This window comes from Gasterosteus aculeatus, chromosome 10, assembly GCF_964276395.1.
Source record: "Gasterosteus aculeatus chromosome 10, fGasAcu3.hap1.1, whole genome shotgun sequence".
In the NCBI taxonomy this organism is placed as follows: domain Eukaryota; kingdom Metazoa; phylum Chordata; class Actinopteri; order Perciformes; family Gasterosteidae; genus Gasterosteus; species Gasterosteus aculeatus.
The window spans coordinates 18,352,798-18,373,585 of record NC_135697.1 but is presented as its reverse complement, the minus strand read 5'-3'; the positions used below and the strand labels follow the sequence as shown (position 1 = coordinate 18,373,585).

The window sequence follows — 20,788 nt, the reverse complement described above, 5'->3', positions numbered from 1 at the left end:
CTGAACCGTACTGACCTCCAGGCATCAAGCGAACAAGCACACCGTTGACTTTGAAGCCCAGAGGAACACCTGGAGACTGAACACACGCAGAGACACACACACACACACATCAGAAACACTATGATGTCCTGAGGCCTGTAGCGCAAAAAAATGAAATGAAATGAAAATCCGCTGACAGGACGTGTTAAAAACACCGAGGGGAAACTAGCTTCTGAGCTTCCACCAGTTACCTCCAGCATGTGGCTGAGGGGGAGGGGGCAGCCGACTGGTTGGACTGGGAGAGGGATAATGGTGACTGGTGGGACGTCCAGAGCTGAAAGACACAGATGACAAACTGTGAGGTCATATGTTCATCAATTTAAATGAGTTTTCTGATGGAATTTGGCTTTAATTCTATAAAAGAGAAATGTGTGTGTGTGTGCGCGCACACACACACACACACACACACACACACACACACACACCTGTGTCCAAAGAATGATTTTTACAAACAACATGAACCATAAACACAGACAGACATCTGAGAACAGCTGATCCAGCAGGTTTGTTCACCTTCTTCATATACCACCTCCTCCTCCTCCTCCTCCTCTTCGTTTGGCTCTCGCGGCCAAGCCTCCTCCTCCTCCTCATCACAGAACATCAGCAGGTCAGCTGCTGCACTTTGCGTCTCCATCACCTGTCAAGACTGTCGTTATAGTTACATCCTCACCAGATGGTTCCGTGATTCACTTCCCTCCACCTCCCTAATATCTACACGTCTGTCTAACTGCCTGTGAGGTGTGCCAGCAGCCATGTTGCTTGTTTAAATTCATTACAATCATTTAGGGGACTCTTTGGAGGTTTTCTGACATCATGCTACATTACATTAGCTTTCAGAGTTGATGCTGCTAACTCCTGTCTGAGGAGAACGGTTGGTTCCACTGGTCTGGGTTTTATTCAAAGGGAATAGTTGTTACAGGCTAGTTGTTGTTCGGAGCATAAAAAATGATCCCACTCTCCGACATATATACCAGAGATAAAATGCAAAGCGACGGTGAGAGCCCCGCCATGCAGAAGTACTTCTACTGTGTGTACTTCAAGGTATTAATTGATACATGAACTTCTTCTGAAAATGTTATCCCCATGTTCTTATTCTAGTTGTACATCTTTATTGTTATATTTATTTGAATAAGCTAAAGTAACAACCAAACTCACCTGTGGGGATAAACAGAGATTAATTCAATGTTCACGTAAGTAATTTCACATTAATCAACATGTCATTAGCCTGTACTCACTTCCGGTTAGCTCAGAGTTAGCTCTGTTAATTACACTATAATGGTAGAGGGCCAATATTTTTCAAAAACAACATTTACATTTTACAGTAGATTATAACTAGTGTGGTTTAAAGTTATTCCCACCGGGTCATTAATGTCTTAGGTGACCGATATCACAACGAGAAGCACCAACACACTGAAAGTGTTAGCTCAGTCAGTTAGGAAGCTAACTCAAGCTAGCCAGCCAAAAAAGGATTAAAACACTGCAGGCAGCATGCTACATGCAGCACATCAGTGAATTTTCATTTTTTTGTGTTTCTCTACACTCTATATGTAATAAACAAACTGTGAGTGTATTATTTATCTACAGTAACGTTTCTGTTGCAGCATCTAGCACCACCCCCTTAACATTAAGCTAACACTGCTAACTAGCTAAAGGCTAGTATAGCAGCTACTCAGTGACTTAATTTACTACGATTTCCATTAAAAAGAATGCAGTGGGCGTCGGGCTTACCTTCTCCGGAGCTTTTGTGTGTGAAATAAATACTTATTCCGGAATAACTTCACTTAGAAACAGCGTTTTTCCCCGATTAATCGGGGAATCGGTGATCTTCATGTGCTGGATAACGTTAGCTATTAGTTGGGACTGGGCACACCAAGCTGGGTCTATTTGCACTGCTCGTATCCCTACGCGGCTCCACTCCGCTTACAGCGAGCGATGAGACCGACGGCGCAGGGATATCTGCAAATCACAACAACCACATTCATGTGTTTTTTATTTCTCATAATTAAATTCACCCTTCGTGTTTTAGTGGTTACTTAAAGACACAACTGATAATACGACCTCGTCTTCCTATAAACCCCTTAAAGAGTAATCCAGCCCAGAGTTAATAGTGATTCTAACCCTGTCCGGATGATAACTGTGATTAGCATGCTACCAAACCAACGTTAAACTCGTCCTCGCCCGCTATTCAAGCAACTAGCTATGACGTAATCCACGTCAACGCACGGGCACTATAATGCTAACCACCTCGCTCCTATGCTACACACGAAAAGTGACCTATAACGGTGCGCTGGCCGACATCGGCTTAGCTTTAGCTTTAGCTTCGGCTTTAGCCCCAAAGGGACAGCCGTTCGTTAAATTCACATTTTAACTAATTATGAACTCAACGTTCAAGAGGTGTTTATCAGTGGACGTTTATTGCTCGTGTTTATGTGGAAATACACATAGTTAGCATTAAACACAAGCTAATGGCTAGCGAACAGCTAGCCAGCTGGTTGTTCATAAATGTGAGTGTTTATACATTTAAATATATGTTCACTTCAATTATAGTCACATAAAAAACAGTTATACAGGTTACTGAATAACAGTACTGTCAGTAATACTACAGTGTATACATATAGCTAGGTCACTTGTTTAAATGTTATCATGTTATATTACAATAAAAGCCTTATGTAAGTATATATGTATATACTTACATATATGTATATACTTACAAGTATTAATCTGTGGGAAGTAGCAGAATGTGTAACTACTTAGGTAGAGGGCAGGTACAACAAAAGTAGTGTAGTACACCTTAAAAATAAAGTCTGCAGCAAACAGCCATAAAAGCAACTTTATAGTTTGTGTAACTCTCACTTAACAACTACACATTTTAATTTTAATTTGTCCCTTCAAAATAAAACAAAATGATGCTTCTTCTCTGCTGAATAGGACATTAACGTGTAAAAGAGATACCCACGTGACCTTGTGTTAGGAGACATGCAGTGAAACATGCAAAATAATAACTAATACTCTACTTATAATAGATCCGTGGTATTTGTACTTCTGTTCTTTTGTGGTGATTATATTTATATTTCACTACATTACTGAAGGGAATGTACAATAATTTGGCATTATTGCTACTACATTCTCTAGATAACACATATTAATTGCAAGCATAAATAATAGATCTTATGAAACTAAATAATGAGTTGAAGGTCAAATTACCCAGCAGAATATGATGTTTTAAGTCAGCGCACTAAAAATGCTGCTCATCAATCAATAACAATAATGAAATACTTCCAGGAGTCATTCTACTAGTCCATTTCCCTACTATGGGTACTTTTACTCATACTGTGTAGGTACATTATAACGCTAGACTCGTCGGTGCGCATGCGTCTGACGTAGCGACGTCACAACCCGGAAGTAATCCCTCTGCAGTGTTGTTGTCGCAGCAGAGCAGCTGATTTTAGTGAGAAAATCCCGAGCCTATTGTCACAGACTCCACACAGCTGCTTCTGCCGCTGCTGCTGTTGTTGTTGTTGTTGTTGTTTACTCCCTGCATCGACATCATGAACGTGACGCTCGCGGTGAAGCAGTACGTTTCCAAGATGATCGAGAACAGCGGCCCCGGAATGAAGGTGCTGCTGATGGACAAAGAGACGGTGAGAGCCCTCCGTTTATAAGTACTTCTACTCGGTGACACACGTACCTCTGCTGTGTGCATGTACTTCACAGTATTGATTGACAACTAAAGTGTGTGTGTGTGTGTGTGTGTGTGTGTGTGTGTGTGTGTGTGTGTGTGTGTGTGTGTGTCCTCAGACCAGCATTGTGAGTGTTGTTTACACTCAGTCAGAGATCCTTCAGAAGGAAGTTTACCTCTTTGAACGCATTGACTCTCAAAGCAGAGACAACATGAAGCACCTGAAGGCCATCTGCTTCCTGAGGCCCACCAAGGTACCACACATTACATCACATTACATCACATCACATTACATCACATCACATTACATCACATGTCATTTATCTGACGCTTTTATCCAAAGCGACTTACAATAAGAACATTTCAACCATAAGGACACAAACTCAGAAGAACAAGAAACAAGAAAGTGTGATTTCATCAAATAAGCCGATGTACAACTTGCTGTAGATAAGAACCGTTATAAGTCCAATGTAAGTGCTGCAGGTAGTTAGTGTGTTAGTGGAGGTAGAGTCGGAAGAGGTGTGTCTTTAGTCTGAAGATGTGAAGGCTCTCTGTGGTCCTGGTGTCTTCAGAGACCTCCTTCCACCATTTAGGAGCAGGACAGCAAAGAGTGGAGATCTAGTGGAGTGTTTTGCTCTCAGTGAGGAGGAACAAGCAGTTTATCACATGCAGAGCGGAGAGTGCGGGTCGGGATGTCGGGTTGGACCAGGTCCTGGATGTAAGCTGGACCCCATCCATTCACAGCATGGTACAGGAGCACCATGTTTAGAACTGGATGAGCCACCGGTACCAGTGAAGAGAGCGGAGGAGTGGAGGAGTGAGGGAGAACTTAGGAAGGTTAAAGACCAGTGGAGCTGCTGCATTCTGGATGAGCTGCAGAGGTGGAATGGTGGTAGCAGGAGACCTGCAGGAGGGAGTTAAAGATGATGATGAAGACAGGAAGTGAGCCTCTGTTCTTGTGCTCTCTGCAGGAGAATGTGGAACATCTGATCCAGGAGCTGCGGAGACCAAAGTACAGCGTCTACTTCATCTGTAGGTTTCAGACTGTGTCCTCAGTGGATGTTTGTGTGCTTCCTCCTCACTCACTGTATCATGTGCACACGCACACCACACTCACGTCGGCTCGCTTGGTGTGACCTCCGCTTCCCGATGACGTCATCGCCTCGATGCCCATCCAGAATCAACATTTGTGAATCCACATGGAGCCACAGCGACGCTGCCCAACTCTCACGTTTAAAAGCTTCCTTCGGTCTCACGTCGATCGGTTCATTCATGAGCTCATCAAACAGGAGCTGAGCATCTGTAACTCTGCGTACTTCATGTCAACAAATAGAGGCTATAAATACAACATGTTGCAGCGGTATTGTAGCGTTCTAGGATATTGATTATTTTACTTTGTGTTTCAGACTTCAGTAACGTGATCAGTAAGAGTGAAATCAAGGCTCTGGCTGAGGCTGATGAGCAGGAGGTGGTGGCTGAAGTCCAGGTGAGTCTCAGGTGCTTCACCTGTCACCTTCAGCTTCAGGTCCCCCCCCCCCCCCCCCCCACCAACAGCAGTGTGTGTGTGTCTGCAGGAGTTCTATGGAGACTTCATTGCTGTGAATCCTCACTTATTCTCCCTCAACCTGCAGGGAGTCGCCAGGGTGAGAAACACAAACCATATATATTATATATATATATCTATATAGATATATTATCTATATTATAGTTATATATATACAATATATATACATATAAATACTAGTGCTGGGAAACGATTCAAATATACGTTATACATAATATTGATTAATATGTGTGTACATCACTGTACTAATATACACGTCTGTACCTCCAGGGGCGGAGCTGGGAGCCCTCCATGTTGGCGCGCTGCACTCAGGGTCTGACCTCCGTCCTGCTGGCTCTGAAGAAATGTCCAATGATCCGCTACCAGCTGTCCTCAGACATGTCCAAACGGCTTGCTGAGAGCGTCAAGGTCTCCACAGCAACACACTCCCATCTCCTCACCTCCCGTATCTCTCCTATCACATGTCTCCTGTGACTGGGTGGGTCGTCCTCCAGTCAGAGGGTTGCTGGTTCAATCCCAGGCTAACCCGCATGTCCATGTGTCCTTGGGCAGCATTGCAGTCGTAGTGCAGCTGTGAACGTTAGATGGTGTCTCTGTGTGTGAATGATGACATGAAGTGTTAAAGCGCTTTGAGTGGTCAGACGACTAGAAAAGGAGTCCAGTCCGTAACCATTTACCATCCATGTCCCACCTCACGTCTCTTCAACGTCTCACACGTGATTCATCCTCTTCTGTCCGCCAGCAAATCATAACGAAGGAATACGAGCTGTTTGACTTCAGGAAGACGGAAGTTCCTCCTCTGCTTCTGATCCTGGATCGCAGCGACGACGCCATCACACCACTGCTCAACCAGGTGTGTGTCCCCTGTGTCCTGTGTGTCCCGTGTGTCCTCTCAGGGGACCCTGCCCTGTGTGTCCTCTCAGGGGACCCTGTGTGTCCTCTCAGGGGACCCTGTGTGTCCTCTCAGGGGACCCTGCCCTGTGTGTCCTCTCAGGGGACCCTGTGTGTCCTCTCAGGGGACCCTGTGTGTACTGTGTGTCCCCTCAGTGGACCCTGTGTGTCCTCTCAGGGGACCCTATGTGTCCTCTCAGGGGACCCTGTGTGTCCTCTCAGGGGACCCTGTGTGTCCCCTCAGTGGACCCTGTGTGTACTGTGTGTCCCCTCAGTGGACCTGTGTGTACTATATGTACTGTGTGTCCCCTCAGTGGACCCTGTGTGTCCTCTCAGGGGACCCTGCCCTGTGTGTCCTCTCAGGGGACCCCGTGTGTCCTCTCAGGGGACCCTGTGTGTCCCCTCAGTAGACCCTGTGTGTCCTGTGTGTCCCCTCAGTGGACCTTGTGTGTGCTATGTGTACTGTGTGTCCCCTCAGTGGACCCTGTGTGTACTATGTGTACTGTGTGTCCCCTCAGTGGACCCTGTGTGTACTATGTGTCCTGTGTGTCCCCTCAGTGGACCTACCAGGCGATGGTTCACGAGCTGCTGGGTCTCAACAACAACAGAATCGACCTCTCCAGGGTTCCAGGGATCAGCAAAGACCTGAAGGAGGTGGTTCTTTCTGCAGAGAACGACGAGTTCTACGCCAACGTAAGTCTGTCTGGAGAACCTGGAGAACACGCATCGATCGCCAATCAATAATGATCATGATGCGTGTGCGTGTGTAGAACTTGTACCTGAACTTTGGAGAAATCGGCACCAACATTAAAAACCTGATGGAAGATTTCCAGAAGAAGAAACCAAAAGAACAACAGAAGCTGGAGTCCATCACTGACATGAAGGTCAGAGGGTCGGCTGAGGGACGGACGCGCTGAAATGTTGTCTGTTTCCCAGCAATGCTTCGTGTCTCTCTCAGGCCTTCGTAGATAACTATCCCCAGTTCAAGAAGATGTCCGGCACCGTGTCCAAACACGTGACGGTGGTGGGGGAATTGTCCCGGCTGGTGTCGGAGCGTCAGCTGATGGAGGTCTCAGAGGTGGAGCAGGAGCTGTCCTGTCAGAACGACCACTCCAACGCCCAGCAGGTACCCGTCCTCTGCACTGGTCTACTGTTCTACAAGCCCACCAGTCTACTGGTCCCACCGTCTCTCGCTCGTCCCCTTTGTCTCAGAGCCTCCGCCGCCTGCTGCAGAGTCCCCGCCTCTCTGAGCTGGACGCGGTGCGCCTGGTGATGCTCTACGCTCTGCGCTACGAACGCCACAGCAGCAGCGTCCTGCCGGGCCTGATGGAGGAGCTGAGCCGGAGGGGCGTGTCCGAGCGCCACCGCGGGGTAACCACGTCACGTCACACCAGGGGTCTGATTGGACAAACGCATGAGCGCCGCACGCGGTTCATTGACTGTAGAACGGGAGGTGTGACGCATGCGTGTACGTGGCCTCGCAGATGGTGAAGTCCATGTTGGAGTACGGTGGGAAGAGAGTCAGAGGAAGTGACCTCGTCACCCCGACAGACGCCGTCGCCAAAACCAAGCAGTTCTTCAAAGGCCTCAAGGTGCACACACACACACACACACACACACACACACACACAGACACACACACACCTCCTTTTAGTAACACAAAACTTCAATCATTTCTTTTTTTCTATATTTTACGACATATTTGAAATACTTTTAGCTAAATATTACCAACACTAATTTCCTTTAGTAGTTTCCATAGTTTGGTTAATGCTCTTTTTAATGTCTGCTGTCACGGTAACGTGTGTTCAGGGCGTAGAGAACGTGTACACTCAGCATCAGCCTCTGATTCACGACACTCTGGATCAGCTGATCAAAGGTCGACTGAAGGACAGTCAGTTCCCTTACCTGGGGGCCAGTAGCCTGAGGGACAGGTGACACACACACACACACACACACACAAGGTCTCGTGACTTCCTGTTGAATGGGATTCTCTTTAAAGGGGAATGTTTTTATTGTTGGTAAACATAAACAAAGAATTAAAGGTGTTCATGTCAACGGTTTAATGGAGAAAACGTTTTGTTCCGCCTACTGTGATCTAATTGGTTGAAGTTATAAACACGTGTGTCAGCTAGCGATTAGCATAAGAGAGCTGTGTGGCCCCGCCCTAAAGCCTCTGTTTGACTCTACATGGACCATAATTCACTAAATGAACAAGACTTGATTAAGACCATGAACTCATGTTTACAATGTTTACTGAGGGAATAAATAATAATAAAAAGAGAGAAGCAGAGTCATTTCCTCATAGACGTCTATTGTTTGCGTGCGCGCTTCAGGCCTCAGGACATCGTGGTGTTTCTCATCGGTGGAGCCACATACGAAGAAGCGCTGACCGTTTACAACCTGAACCGCAGCACACCTGGAGTCCGCATCGTCCTGGGAGGGAGCAGCATCCACAACACCAGGAGGTGACAGTCACGCACACAATGCTCCTCTCTAGTGTTCATATAGAAATGTAATGTGCTGGTAGATAAGTTGACACAATAGAAGGCAAACAAAGTCAAGAAATGAAGTAGATTCCTAACGTGAATGTTTGTCACTCAGCTTCCTGGAGGAAGTTATGGCCACGGCGGGTCACAGCGGCGACAGAACGCAAGGAAGCGGTCGCCACAGCAACCGGCGCTGAGCTGAGAGCCCGGTTGAAATGACAACGCTCCCTCTTCTGCGTTTATGTTTCAGGTCTTCAATGTGAATGTTTTATGTTAAAATAAAAATGGCGTGTTTGTGCTTATCACATTTATTTGAGTATTATTTTCATTTTCACAGTCGGTTTGCAGTATTTACACCAGGGTGTCAAACTCATTTCAGGTTCAGCCCACTTCGACCGAGCATTACGGTTTCCGGGGCGGCAGCGCCATGAACACCAAATATTCCTCTTCCAAATTCAAGTATTTCACATTTTAAAGATTTGAAATAAGTGAAGAAATAAGTAAGCTTCATTTTGTTGGACCTATTCATTTTTGATGACGCTGACGGGAGTGGGCGGGGCTTAGTGTGCTTAGGTCAATAAAAAATTCATTAAATAATTAAAATTCTTTCCTGATTTACTAATATATATTACATATATATTATGTGTGTGTATATATATATATATATATATATATGTATATATATATATATATATATACACACATGTGTATATATATAATATATATATATAATATATATATATATATATATAATATAAATATATATATATATAAATATATATATATATAAATATATATATATATATGTGTATATATTTATATATATACATATGTATATATATATATATATATGTGTATATATATATATATATATACATAGAATATTAGTGCCGTGAATTATTGTCTCTTTGTGTAAGAGGTGTGCACGTGTCAGTGCGCGTGTGCGCGCGTCACTAGATGGCGGTGTCGAGCTCCTTTTATTAGAATGTAGGCTGCCGTGCGCGTCCGCGTGTCCGAGCTTATTCACGTGTGTTGAGAGCATCTGCCTTCACACACGCGCGTGCGCACACACGTGCACGCACACGGGGAGGATGCTCCGTCGGTTCAGACAACAGACGCGGAGCAGAGGAGGAACCGGACGGACTCACGGATACACCGAGCTACCGGGACCCCCGCTGGAGCGATTGTCCGGTGAGCAGCTGGAGGATGAAGAAGAGCAACCAGAGAGGAAGGGTACGACTCTCCGGTTTATCCGTTTATATAATATATCCTCTGACTTTGATTCACAATATCCCATAATACCGTTCGACCGGGACCAAACACCGTGTTCCCTCCGTGCCTTCATTCAAACATCTGTCTGTGTTCATCAGACATTAATATGCATGTGTTCATATTCTCATCATTTAACATCTGGATCGATCTGTAAAAGGTTTCTTTAAAATTAGGTTTATAATACTAAAAATTAAATATCGATGTTTATTCTTTCGAAACAACAAGGCTGTTTCCGTTAATGAATAAAATGGAAATGTGTAAAAAGGTTAAATATATATATATGTATATATACATACATATATGTATGTATATATATACACATACATATATGTGTATGTATATATGTATATATATGTATACACATATATGTATTTAGTGTAATTAATTAATGAATAATAATGAATAAATAATATAATATATGTGGTCTCTGGTTTTTACTGGTCTCTGTGGTCTCTTTCTGAACCCTGTCCCTGTGTTGTGGTGATTCAGGGCCTTCAGGACTCGGGTCAGCCGGCGGTACAGCAGCCGGAAAAGGTCGGCTGGATCAGAAAGTTCTGCGGTCGAGGGATCTTCAGGGAACTGTGGAGGAACCGGTTTGTGGTCCTGAGAGGAGACCACCTGTACGTGTCCGACAAGGAGGTGAGGACTGCAGAGTACATGTACATATACATATACACACACATGGATGTCAAGGCCTCCGTCGGACTCTTCCTGGGTAATTAATTAAGGCCGCAGGCCTCTTGCCCTGCAGCTGGTTTGCAGGCATCTGGTGCTCATTCCTCCGTAGCTCAAGATCGTCCCTGCCTTTGTTTAGCTTTAAGTTTTTAAAAGTTAGTAAAGCCCCTGAGCGCCTGCTTCACGCCACCTGTGAGGGACAACTAGAGACACCTGGGTGGGCAGGAGTTCTGGGTTGGGCACTGCTCGCTTGCTGGGCCATCAGACTCAGACCAGAGGCAGTCTTCCCTCCAGACATGGCATCAGCGGTCCCATGCAGCCGACCGGCTCTGTGCTCCACTCCAAGCAGGTGAGGTCCCAGTAGGTGATGCCTTAGTTTTCCTATTGCCCATTTAACCGATAGGCACTCCTTTTCTATGGTTGCATAATTCTTCTCATGGGGAAGTAGTTTGGGGCTAATAAAGGTTATGGGGTATTCACTTCTATTGTGTACTTGGGACAGGACTGCCCCAAGGCCTACCTCTGATGTATGTTTCTGCAGTACAAACCTCTTGCCAGTCAGGGGGTGTGTAGCACGGTGTCGCTGCAGAGGGCTTTCTTCAAGGCATTAAAGACGGCCCCAGCCCCTGATGGCCAGGTTGTTATGGCATCCACCTTCTTTACTTGGTGCTTCACATTTCCCGGTCCGACAGTGTACTCAAGGAAATTCGCCTCCTCAAAGGCGAGGGAGCACTTTCCAGGGTTGAGAAGGCTGTCTTCTCTTTTGCCTGTGGGGTGAGTGGTACCTGCCAATATCCTTTGGTTAAATCTAGCGTGGATATCCTGGCCAGTCCTAGCCTCTCGACCAGCCCATCTACCCATGGCATAGGGTAGGTTTCAAACAGAGAAATCTCATTTAATTTTCTATAGTCATTGCAGAACCTAATTCTGCCATCCGGCACAGGACTATAAGACTGGACCGGGCAGTGTGGTACTCCTCCACCACCAGGTCAAGCATTTTCCTCACCTTGTTTCTGATGGCGTCTGGGATTCGGTATGGTCGTAGTTTTTCGGTCTTTCCCGGTTCTGTTCTAATGTCGTGGACGATGGCCGTTGTTCGTCCCCCATCTCTGTTTCTACCGAGCAGTTCTCAGAGGTCTTGTCCTTGCCTGGATGACAGCTGGTCACCCATTTTCACTGGCAGGAGGACCTGGGGAGGCATGTTAGCTACCAGGACATTAGAGTGAACAAGACTGAGGTTCTGATTTGGCTCATGCTATGGCTTCAGTAAATTCACATGGTACAGTGGTTGGGCTTTCCTACGGCCTGTCTGCCATACACGGTAATTCACAGACCCCACCCGTTCCAGTATTTCACAAGGCTTAAAACTTACAATGATTTGTTGGAATTAAAACCATCACTGTGTCTCCCTCATTTGAACACTCTCACCTGGGCTGCCCGGTTGTATACCTATGCCTGCTGCTAATGGGCTTGCTGCATGTGCTCCCGAACTAAGGGCCAGACTTGGGTCATTCGGTGGTGCTGCTGCTCCCAGACTTCCATGGCCACATCCAGCAAACTCCGGGATCTCCAACCATACAGAAGCTCGAAAATCCAGTGGAACCCTAGGGTACCCATCTAGAGAACAGAATAAAATGCAGCTGTTGGTCCAAGTTCTTACCATCGACATTGATTACCTTGCGTGGCATGGGTTTTAGTGTTTTGTTGAACCTCCCTACAAGTCCATCAGCCTGAGGGTGATAGACTGAGGTTCTGATTTGTCTCACCTTTAGACTTTGGCACAGACATCATACATTTGGACATAAAGCAGGACCCTTGGTCTGTCAGGGTTCCATCCGGCAGGCCTATTCTACTGAAGAGTAGAAACATCTCCCTAGCAACCACCTTCCCCATAGCGGACCGTAGATTGGGTTGCGTAATGAGTCGAATTGTCCTGGCCTGAAACCTTTCTATATTTCAACTTCTGTAAATTGAGAGAACACCTCGTCTAATTGTATGACTTCCAGTGGCTTCACCTCAGCTGTCCATTCCGGGTCTGTTGCTGTGGTCTGGTATGGACAGCTTCAATCACCTCGTCATCACTAGTAGCTGCCGGGCTGCCATCAGGGGATACTGCAGCAGTCAATTACCACTCCGTCAACCATGGGCAGCCCTTCTGCTTCTTCCAGCCAGCTCCTGGTGTGACGGACTAGCCCCATCATCTGTGCCGAGAGCAGTGTCGTAGCTCCCGTCATGCACTCGCTGTGCCTTGACGGGGAGGCTAAGTCCATATTGAGCTAGGATGACCGTCTTTACCTTATCGTAATTCACAGCATCTGCACCTGAAAGGTCCCGATAGGCCTTCTGAGCTTCGCCGGTCAAGAAAGGCATAAGGTTGTTCGGCCATTCTGTATTTGGCCATTTCTCTCTCGTTGTCGCCCTTTCCAACAGCGTAATATAGGGGCCCCGTCCTTGGGGCAAGAGAGAGAGAGCGATTAATCCTCTTGGAGATACATAGGCAAGCCGCGGGCCGCTTACCCTGCGGCTTGTTGTCACAGCGTCTGGTGCTCACTCCTCCGTAGCTCAAGATCGTCCCCCTTTGTCTTCTAGTTGAGTTTTAAAAATGCTCCTGATTGCCTTCTTGATTCACGCCACCTTAGAGGGTCAACCAGAGACACCTGAGTGGCGAGGAGTTCCCTATGTGAATCCTCTAGGGTAGTACCACCCATCCACCACCGTGCCTCTTGGTGGCCCTCGTCTGGCTGTCTTCAGCTATGTGGGGCACTGGTCACCGGCTGGGCCATCACAATGTATATACAGGTATATATATATATATATATATATATATAGGACCCAATACATATCCTGTTGAATGCCAAGCCCCTGTGGAGGAAGAACACTCATCAAATGAATTCACTAATCACAAAGTTATATTTGATGTCACACATCCGATTAAACAGCAGGACCTGGGCTACAAGTTGATGTAAACCATTTTTACAACTAAACCAAACAAATGAATTATCAACATTCTGGATGCACCACCTACTCCTGCCACTTGCCACATTTCTGGCTGTAACTCTATGACACGTCGTGCTGTAAAGACTCACAATGAGTCGATGAGAACTGACAACCCACAGGTGACTGACATATAAGCGAGTGCTGCTGACGTAAAGTAGGTTCGCTAACAACAGAAATATCTTTACCATAAATATACTCTTACCTGAGCTGTTTAGCTAAGAAAGTTGTATTTTCCTGGTAATTCCACATCAAAATATGTGCATCTATTTGCTACTAAAGCCCAAACTGCTGTATTTGGATGTATTGAAACCGCAAGTGATATACAAGGGAAATAACTCATTTGGAACATGACAAAATAAAAACAAGCTTGTCGTTCTGCTTTACTTTTACATTACATTGCATGTCATTTAGCTGGCGTTTTTTTACAGAGCGACTTACAATAAGTGCATTTCAACCATAAAGATACAAACTCGGAAGAGCAAGAAACAAATAAGCTGATCTACAAATTTCAAGTCAACTGTCTCATCTGCCACGGTCAACTGTCTCAAGTTCACGGTCAATCCGCCGGTAACCACGGCAACAGGACAGCTGTTGCAGTTCTTTGTTATTACCATTTCAAGGACCTCGTCAAGGACCCGTTCAACGTCCTCAACGACCACCTAATCCTAAACCACCTGAAGGACCCCCACCACAGCGACTTTAGCGGCCACCTTGTTTATTGTTACTCATCATTGATTCTTTGCGTTCGGTTCTTCGCAGTGACACCGACATGCCGTAGGTTTGATCTGCGGTGATGTGTGTGTTTGTCTGCAGGTGAGAGACGAACGGAGGGCGCAGGAAGTGTTTAACCTGGCCGACTATGAGCGCTCGGAGGAGCTGAGGAAAGCAAAGAGTCGCAGCAAGAAGAACCACAGTCGCTTTACTCTGCTGCGCTGCAGACATCCGGGAAACATGGTGAGTTCTTCCCCAGGTCCCTCCTAAGGTCCCTCCTCAACTTCCACCCCAGGTTCCTCCCTATGTTGTTCCTCAGGTCCCTCTTTCCCATGTCCCTCCTCAGGTCACTCCCCAGGTCCCTCCCCAGGTCCCCCCCAAGGTCCCTCCTCAACTTCCACCCCAGGTTCCTCCCTATGTTCCTCCTCAGGTCCCTCTTTCCCATGTCCCTCCTCAGGTCACTCCACAGGTCCCTCCCCAGGTCCCCCCCAAGGTCCCTCCTCAACTTCCACCCCAGGTTCATCCCTATGTTCCTCCTCAGGTCCCTCTTTCCCATGTCACTCCTCAGGTCACTCCCCAGGTCCCTCCCCAGGTCCCCCCCAAGGTCCCTCCTCAACTTCCACCCCAGGTTCCTCCCTATGTTCCTCCTCAGGTCCCTCTTTCCCATGTCACTCCTCAGGTCACTCCCCAGGTCCCTCCCCAGGTCCCCCCCAAGGTCCCTCCTCAACTTCCACCCCAGGTTCCTCCCTACGTTCCTCCTCAGGTCCCTCTTTTCCATGTCACTCCTCAGGTCACTCCACAGGTCCCTCCCCAGGTCCCCCCCAAGGTCCCTCCTCAACTTCCACCCCAGGTTCCTCCCTACGTTCCTCCTCAGGTCCCTCTTTCCCATGTCGCTCCTCAGGTCCCTCCCCAGGTCCCTCCCCAGGTGAGCACGACAGATGAAGGAACGAGTCTTCAGGCCCTTTCAGCCATGCGGATTGCTTACGCCGCCTCATTGGTGGATTTGTGGCCTCACTGATTGGCCGAGCCGCGCTGTGTGTTTTTTTTCTTCTATGAAAAGGTTTAATTCCCAGAATCCCATTAGAGGAAGGGTTACCGCGGGATAATCTCCGCCTTCACGTGTCCGTTTTGTGTTTAGTCTCTCGCCGCTCATGGGGATGAGGATCGTGTCTCCGATGACATCACGGCACTGATGAGGTCAACAGATTTGTCATTTGCTGATTTCTGGTTCTCAAAATGAAAAGCGGTGCAGGTTCTCCTGAAGGAGATCTGGGGTTCTTTCAGCTGGTTTAACAGTCGAATGTATTTCATATTCACTGACTGAACGTTATTACAACACTGAGCATTGTTAGAATACTAAGCATTGAGTCTTTAATCCGAAGATTGAAAACACAAGATTAACAGAAGAACAGAATCATCGAAGGAATAAAAGGAAAGAAATATTTCAATTAGATTCCAGACCATGATGCTAATTATTGATCATCAATGGTCTGCTATTATAGCAGATCTTTGATTGTAGCAACTGGCCAACAATATTTATTTATGTCATTGTCTTAAAAAGTAAGTCAAAAACTTGCATTTATTAATGTATTTATTAATTATAAAATGTTTTGCTTATCCGACGACTCTAAACTGAACCTTTGGTCTCTTCACAGGTTCCCAACCTCGTGTTTCTAGCGGTGAGTCCTGAGGAGAAGGAATCGTGGGTCCATGCCCTGAACGTGGCCATCATCAAAGCCAAGAACCGCGTTTTGGACGAGGTAACTAGGTGACTCTGATAACGGTTAGAATAGCTCATGAAGAAGTCGACAATCGATCCAGCTGTGTACCAGAACCATTGAGTTCTAAGTGCGTTACGGTACCGTCTCCTGCTCCAGGATCAGATTCCATGTTTTTGTGCAGGTTACCATCGAGGAGGACAGTGCGCTGGTCCATCCCACCAGAGACCGGGTGAAGATCCCTTACGGCCGGCGGCTGCCCACCCGAGGGCACCTCATGGCCGTGGTACCCGGATCTCTTATTTTACTCCTCCCATTGTGTCTCAATGGTCGTTTTTGAAGCACACCCACTTGTGTTGTTCTCCCCCAGGCCTCCACCTCCTCCCACGGCATGCTGACTCTGGACCTGGTGGCCGAGGAGGACGCATTCTGCCCGGACTCCGAGTCCTGGGAGAACTTTCAGGTGGACCCGCGATGGGGAGGCTCGTGCGGACAGGTGGCCAGCACCGGGTCCTGGGGGGTCGGCGTCCGTCAGCGAGCCGGCACGGATGTGTCCAAGCTGCGGGCCACCCCGAAGGAGCCTACTGTGAAGACCAGCAGTCTGCCCAGGGGGAGCGAGCTCTCCTGGGGCAAGCAGTCCCACCCGGAGGCCTCCAAGGTCCTCAAAACCCAGCAGGTGCAGGTTGGGAAACTCTTGATTCTTGTAGACCGTGAGTCATTTTTCAATAGCGTGCTTGATGCAAGACCCCCCCCCCTCCCTCCCTCCCCGGCTTATATCCCTGAACCACAGAGTACAAAAAGCAAACTTGTGTCACCTTTCAGGTCCTTAAGGCTCAGTCTCAGACGCCCCAGCCGGGGAAGAGGTTCAGCATGCAGGGCCGAAGCCGCTGTGCGTCCATGGACGAAGTGCTCTCCTCCAGGTGAACATAAAAAAATATATTCACATGACAAAATTGCAGTGAATCTTCCTTCCTCACAATCCTTTCTTCTTTCCACTACTCAGGCCGGCGATGATTCGCTCCGAGTTGCGCTCGGCCCTTCGGCGCTGTCCGACTGAGGAGGAGGAGGCGGGGGGCGGAGTCTCGGTGGTTCAGCCGGTCGGTCAGCTGCAGAGCCTCATCGCTCAGAGGATGCAGAGAGCTCAGGAGCTGCTGGAGGAAATGAGGTTGCAGGTAGGACACCTCGCTCTGTTTTCATTGGTCCACCTGTGCGCTGAGACGGTTCGGTCTCCAGAAGCAAGTCCTGCTGAAATGTGTTGATGTGATGCACAGGAGCTGCAGAAGGCCAAAGCAGAGCGGGAACGCGGAGGCAGCTCACCTTACCTGAAGGGTATCGACTCCCCCTGCCTCCACCATCTAAGGGGCTCCGACTCTCCTCACTCCAGGTTTTTATTATTTTTTATTTTTACTAATAACTTGACCTTGACCTCTGGAAGTCGGTCTGTCCTGTTCCCGGCCAAAGTAATCACTGTGATCCTCTTGGTGGGATTAATGTCTTCAGCAGGTCGTCTGGATCTCCGAGGAGCCGGAGCAGCGACTCTCCTCGCCTCAGGGTTAAAGACTCTCCCCGTCTGAGAGGGAGAGAGTCTCCTCGGTCCAAAGCCAAGAAGAATCGCTCCAGAGGATCCCACTCGCCTGCCACTAAAGCCACCGATTCTCCTCGGACGAAAAGCTGCGACACCGTCCGCTCCCCCAAGCTCAGGGGTCCCTCAGGCTCCTCGGGCCTCGGCAAGGAGGGCGACTCTCCTGCAGCCAAGTGCCTTGACTCCCCGCGGGGGGGTGAACCCCACTCTCCTCACCCCGGGAGCAGCAAGGAGTCACCATGTTCCAGTGAGAAGAACTCACCAAGCTTCTCAGGGTCCTTCAAGTCACTGCCCCCCAAAACGGAGGGAGACCCGGAGGTGGAGCGGAGGCGCGAGGAGGCCGGCCGTCTCCTGGAGGAGGCTGTGTCGTCGTGGAAGGAGGCGCAGGAGGTTCTGCAGGAGGTGAAGGAGTTGCAGAGCCAGACACTGCGGCGGCAGCGCCGGAGGACCTACGAGAAGATGTCGCTGACGTCAGCGGAGGCCGGATTGCCCCGGGCGACCACGGCGGGCGAGGAGGAGGACACACCCCCCTCACCCAACTCCCCCGAAGACGAGGACGAGTCGGAGACGCCGTGACCAGGATGTCTCAACGGAAATAAGAGAACGATCCTCAAATATTTTTGATCTTCTGGCCTGGCGTGGACGCCGCGGTCTTCCCGGGACGTCGGATGACTTCGACCCTCCCGGCGAGCGACGCACCCGATTATTCCACACAGTCTCCTGGTGCCCTTCATTTATCTACCTGTGGTGCACGTTTCTTCTTCTTTTCTTTAAGCCGCTCCGTGGAGTTCACAGACCCCCGTGACATATTTTTGGAAGATATAAAAAAAAATTGTCTTTTTAAAGAGACACTTTTTCTCAATCAAAGATGTCAACATTTGTACAAAAGGGAACTTTTTTAATAAGACAAAAACACGAAGGCACTGACGAGCACATCTTCTCCTACCAGCAGATGATTTTGAACAATTGAAAGGTCTATTTCCTGATCTATTTGCTAATGTATATTCTGTTTTATGAATCGGATTTAGTTGTTTCACATCCGTCTGGATCTGTAATGACTCAGATTTCAGACGTTTGGAGGAGAATCAGGGAGTTTAATATTGATTTTCTACACCAGGAGAAGAGAAAAAGCAATAATCTGTCAATAAGAGACAAAAGAATATGTCTTCCCTCACTCTCCCTGATGGGCTGAAAGAGAACTCAAATATACATTGTTTACCTATGAATGCAATAATAATGTTGCTTAATGGTGAGGATCTAGAACTGGATCAGGACAGAACCACATATTTAAGATATAAAGAGATTCAGTATCTATTACAAACTACAAATTTGCCTCAGGGCTTTACAGTCTGTACACATGCGACATCCTCTGACCTTTGACCCTCACATCGGCACAGGAAAGCTCCCCAAAAGATAAGACAACATTCGATAGGGAAGACTCATTCTTCTTCTTCTGCTTATTATTATTAGTATTGTAATCCCAGCTGATAGTCGGCTATAGCTTCCGATAGTTTTAAGAGAATGAGGATAAAGTTAGATTAAAATTGATGTCACACATCCTGCAATGTGCATGTATATATACATATATATTCAAAGATATATGTATATATATACTTATTCAACAAGGAGACAAACAGACACCTTCGGCTGCTTTTGGAAGAATTGCAGCCGAGATCTTAAGAGTAAAAAGCTTTAACAAGAACACTTGTCATCAGACGACATATGCACCTACTAATATATATATTCAATATCTGTAAGATGTATTGATCTAGCCACACAACGTGTGTTCGATAAACATTTCTTATCAAACAACACTTTCACTTTATAATTCATGGATAACTAATAAAAATGTTCAGGTTTAAGGAAATATTTCATTGAAATAGTTGATATTTTGAACGATTAGAAGTGATTGTTGCTGCACAAAAATATGTCTTTTTCTATATTAAAACATGCACTTTTTTGGAATATGGAGGACATGAAGGGCTGAGGGAATATGAGCTGAGCTTTTCTCTTTAAAAGTCACTTTTCTGAGCTGAAATATTCACATTCTGTGATGTTCTGCAGAAGAACTCGACACTGTGAGCAGATTCTTCATGAAGTTTCATTGTTCTGTAAGTAATGTTGTAATCAAAATTGTTGAACAAATGTATTTAGGTTGATTTATTTGAAAGTTTCAACACATTTACAACTTTTCAAAAAAATGGAAACAAGTTATTTTAAATGTTACGTCATTTTTTCTCTTTGCTTAGATTATTATACTCAAGATTTGTACATTGATGTTTTTAAATCATCTTACGGTATTACTGTATACGGCAATGCATTGTGGGTAAAAACATTTTTTTTTCCGTCTTAGTCTTAGTTTTCACATGCAGAATAAAATGAGATGAACAAAGCTGCCAGCGGATCAGATCATTCTGAAGGTTCTACAGAGCGACGCTCGTTCCTGCGCCCGTTCTCTTCTCGGGATGAGTCTGAGGTCACGGGTTCGATCCCCGTGTGCCCCTGGATGAGTTTGAGGTTGCGGGTTCGATCCCCGTGTGCCCCTGGATGAGTCTGAGGTCACGGGTTCCATCCCTGTGTGCCCCTGGATGAGTCTGAGGTCACGGGTTCCATCCCCCGTGTGCCCCTGGATGAGTCTGAGGTCACGGGTTCCATCCCTGTGTGCCCCTGGATGAGTCTGAGGTCACGGGTTCCATCCCCCGTGTGCCCCTGGATGAGTCTGAGGTCACGGGTTCCATCCCCCGTGTGCCCCTGGATGAGTCTGAGGTCACGGGTTCCATCCCCCGTGTGCCCCTGGATGAGTCTGAGGTTGCGGGTTCCATCCCCGTGTGCCCCTGGATGAGTCTGAGGTTGCGGGTTCGATCCCTGCTCAGTGCTTGAGTTGGTTTCAGAGATCAGCTGCTCTGTTCTTTCTTTAACTCTCCAATATTGCACAGCTTTCCTTTTATTTACTGGAATGCCTTTAACGTCCATTTGATGCTGTTAATAAATGTTTGAATTTAGCTTTAATTTCTTAAAATGTGACATCGATTCAAATTTTTAAAATCTATAATTGGACATAAATGCAGACATGACATGTTCTGCTTCTCGTCACATGATCCAGAGATCCAGCTACGCAATTGGCCGACAGCCCAGAGAGAGCCTCATCATTTAGGACACACACACAGTCTGTGT

The 20,788-nt window shown here is 47.0% G+C and overlaps 2 protein-coding genes across 7 annotated transcripts; both read left to right on the top strand.

Moving 5' to 3' along the window:
• Positions 1-2,297: 2,297 nt before the first annotated feature.
• vps45 (vacuolar protein sorting 45 homolog) lies at positions 2,298-9,253 on the top strand. 3 transcript variants are annotated; one of them, XR_005713290.2, is made up of 16 exons: positions 2,298-3,680; positions 3,838-3,972; positions 4,690-4,750; positions 5,125-5,204; positions 5,293-5,361; positions 5,553-5,690; positions 6,025-6,135; positions 6,732-6,866; positions 6,944-7,057; positions 7,132-7,299; positions 7,386-7,544; positions 7,658-7,765; positions 7,983-8,104; positions 8,507-8,638; positions 8,775-8,909; positions 9,039-9,253. XR_005713290.2 is itself a non-coding variant. In XM_040189263.2 (15 exons), the coding sequence occupies exons 1-15, from the start codon at positions 3,588-3,590 to the stop codon at positions 8,854-8,856; spliced, it is 1,707 nt and encodes a 568-aa protein (XP_040045197.1). In that variant the 5' UTR covers positions 2,298-3,587; the 3' UTR covers positions 8,857-8,966. The 3 variants fall into 3 exon arrangements, 1 of the variants encoding a protein (XP_040045197.1); XR_013450916.1 differs by having other exon boundaries at positions 8,775-8,918; XM_040189263.2 differs by lacking the exon at positions 9,039-9,253 and having other exon boundaries at positions 8,775-8,966.
• Positions 9,254-9,727: 474 nt separating this feature from the next.
• plekho1a (pleckstrin homology domain containing, family O member 1a) lies at positions 9,728-20,006 on the top strand. 4 transcript variants are annotated; one of them, XM_078081071.1, is made up of 10 exons: positions 9,728-9,892; positions 10,421-10,570; positions 14,417-14,557; positions 15,970-16,074; positions 16,217-16,318; positions 16,403-16,708; positions 16,855-16,952; positions 17,036-17,204; positions 17,304-17,416; positions 17,536-20,006. In XM_078081071.1, exons 1-10 carry the CDS (start codon positions 9,866-9,868, stop codon positions 18,188-18,190), a joined length of 1,866 nt encoding a protein of 621 aa, XP_077937197.1. In that variant the 5' UTR covers positions 9,728-9,865; the 3' UTR covers positions 18,191-20,006. The 4 variants fall into 4 exon arrangements, with proteins under 4 accessions (XP_077937197.1, XP_040045196.2, XP_040045195.2 ...); XM_040189262.2 differs by having other exon boundaries at positions 17,533-20,006; XM_040189261.2 differs by having other exon boundaries at positions 16,403-16,714.
• The last annotated feature ends 782 nt before the right edge of the window (positions 20,007-20,788 follow it).

Bases quoted from the DNA above. Each gene is read 5' to 3' on its own strand.
- vps45 (XM_040189263.2), top strand. From the start codon at position 3,588: ATGAACGTGACGCTCGCGGTGAAGCAGTACGTTTCCAAGATGATCGAG. The intron at 4,751-5,124 runs GTAGGTTTCAGA...TTTGTGTTTCAG, and splicing joins GTACAGCGTCTACTTCATCT to ACTTCAGTAACGTGATCAGT. The intron at 5,691-6,024 runs GTCTCCACAGCA...TCTGTCCGCCAG, and splicing joins GGCTTGCTGAGAGCGTCAAG to CAAATCATAACGAAGGAATA.
- plekho1a (XM_040189260.2), top strand. From the start codon at position 9,866: ATGAAGAAGAGCAACCAGAGAGGAAGG. The intron at 16,319-16,402 runs GTACCCGGATCT...GTTCTCCCCCAG, and splicing joins GAGGGCACCTCATGGCCGTG to GCCTCCACCTCCTCCCACGG. The intron at 17,205-17,303 runs GTAGGACACCTC...TGTGATGCACAG, and splicing joins TGGAGGAAATGAGGTTGCAG to GAGCTGCAGAAGGCCAAAGC.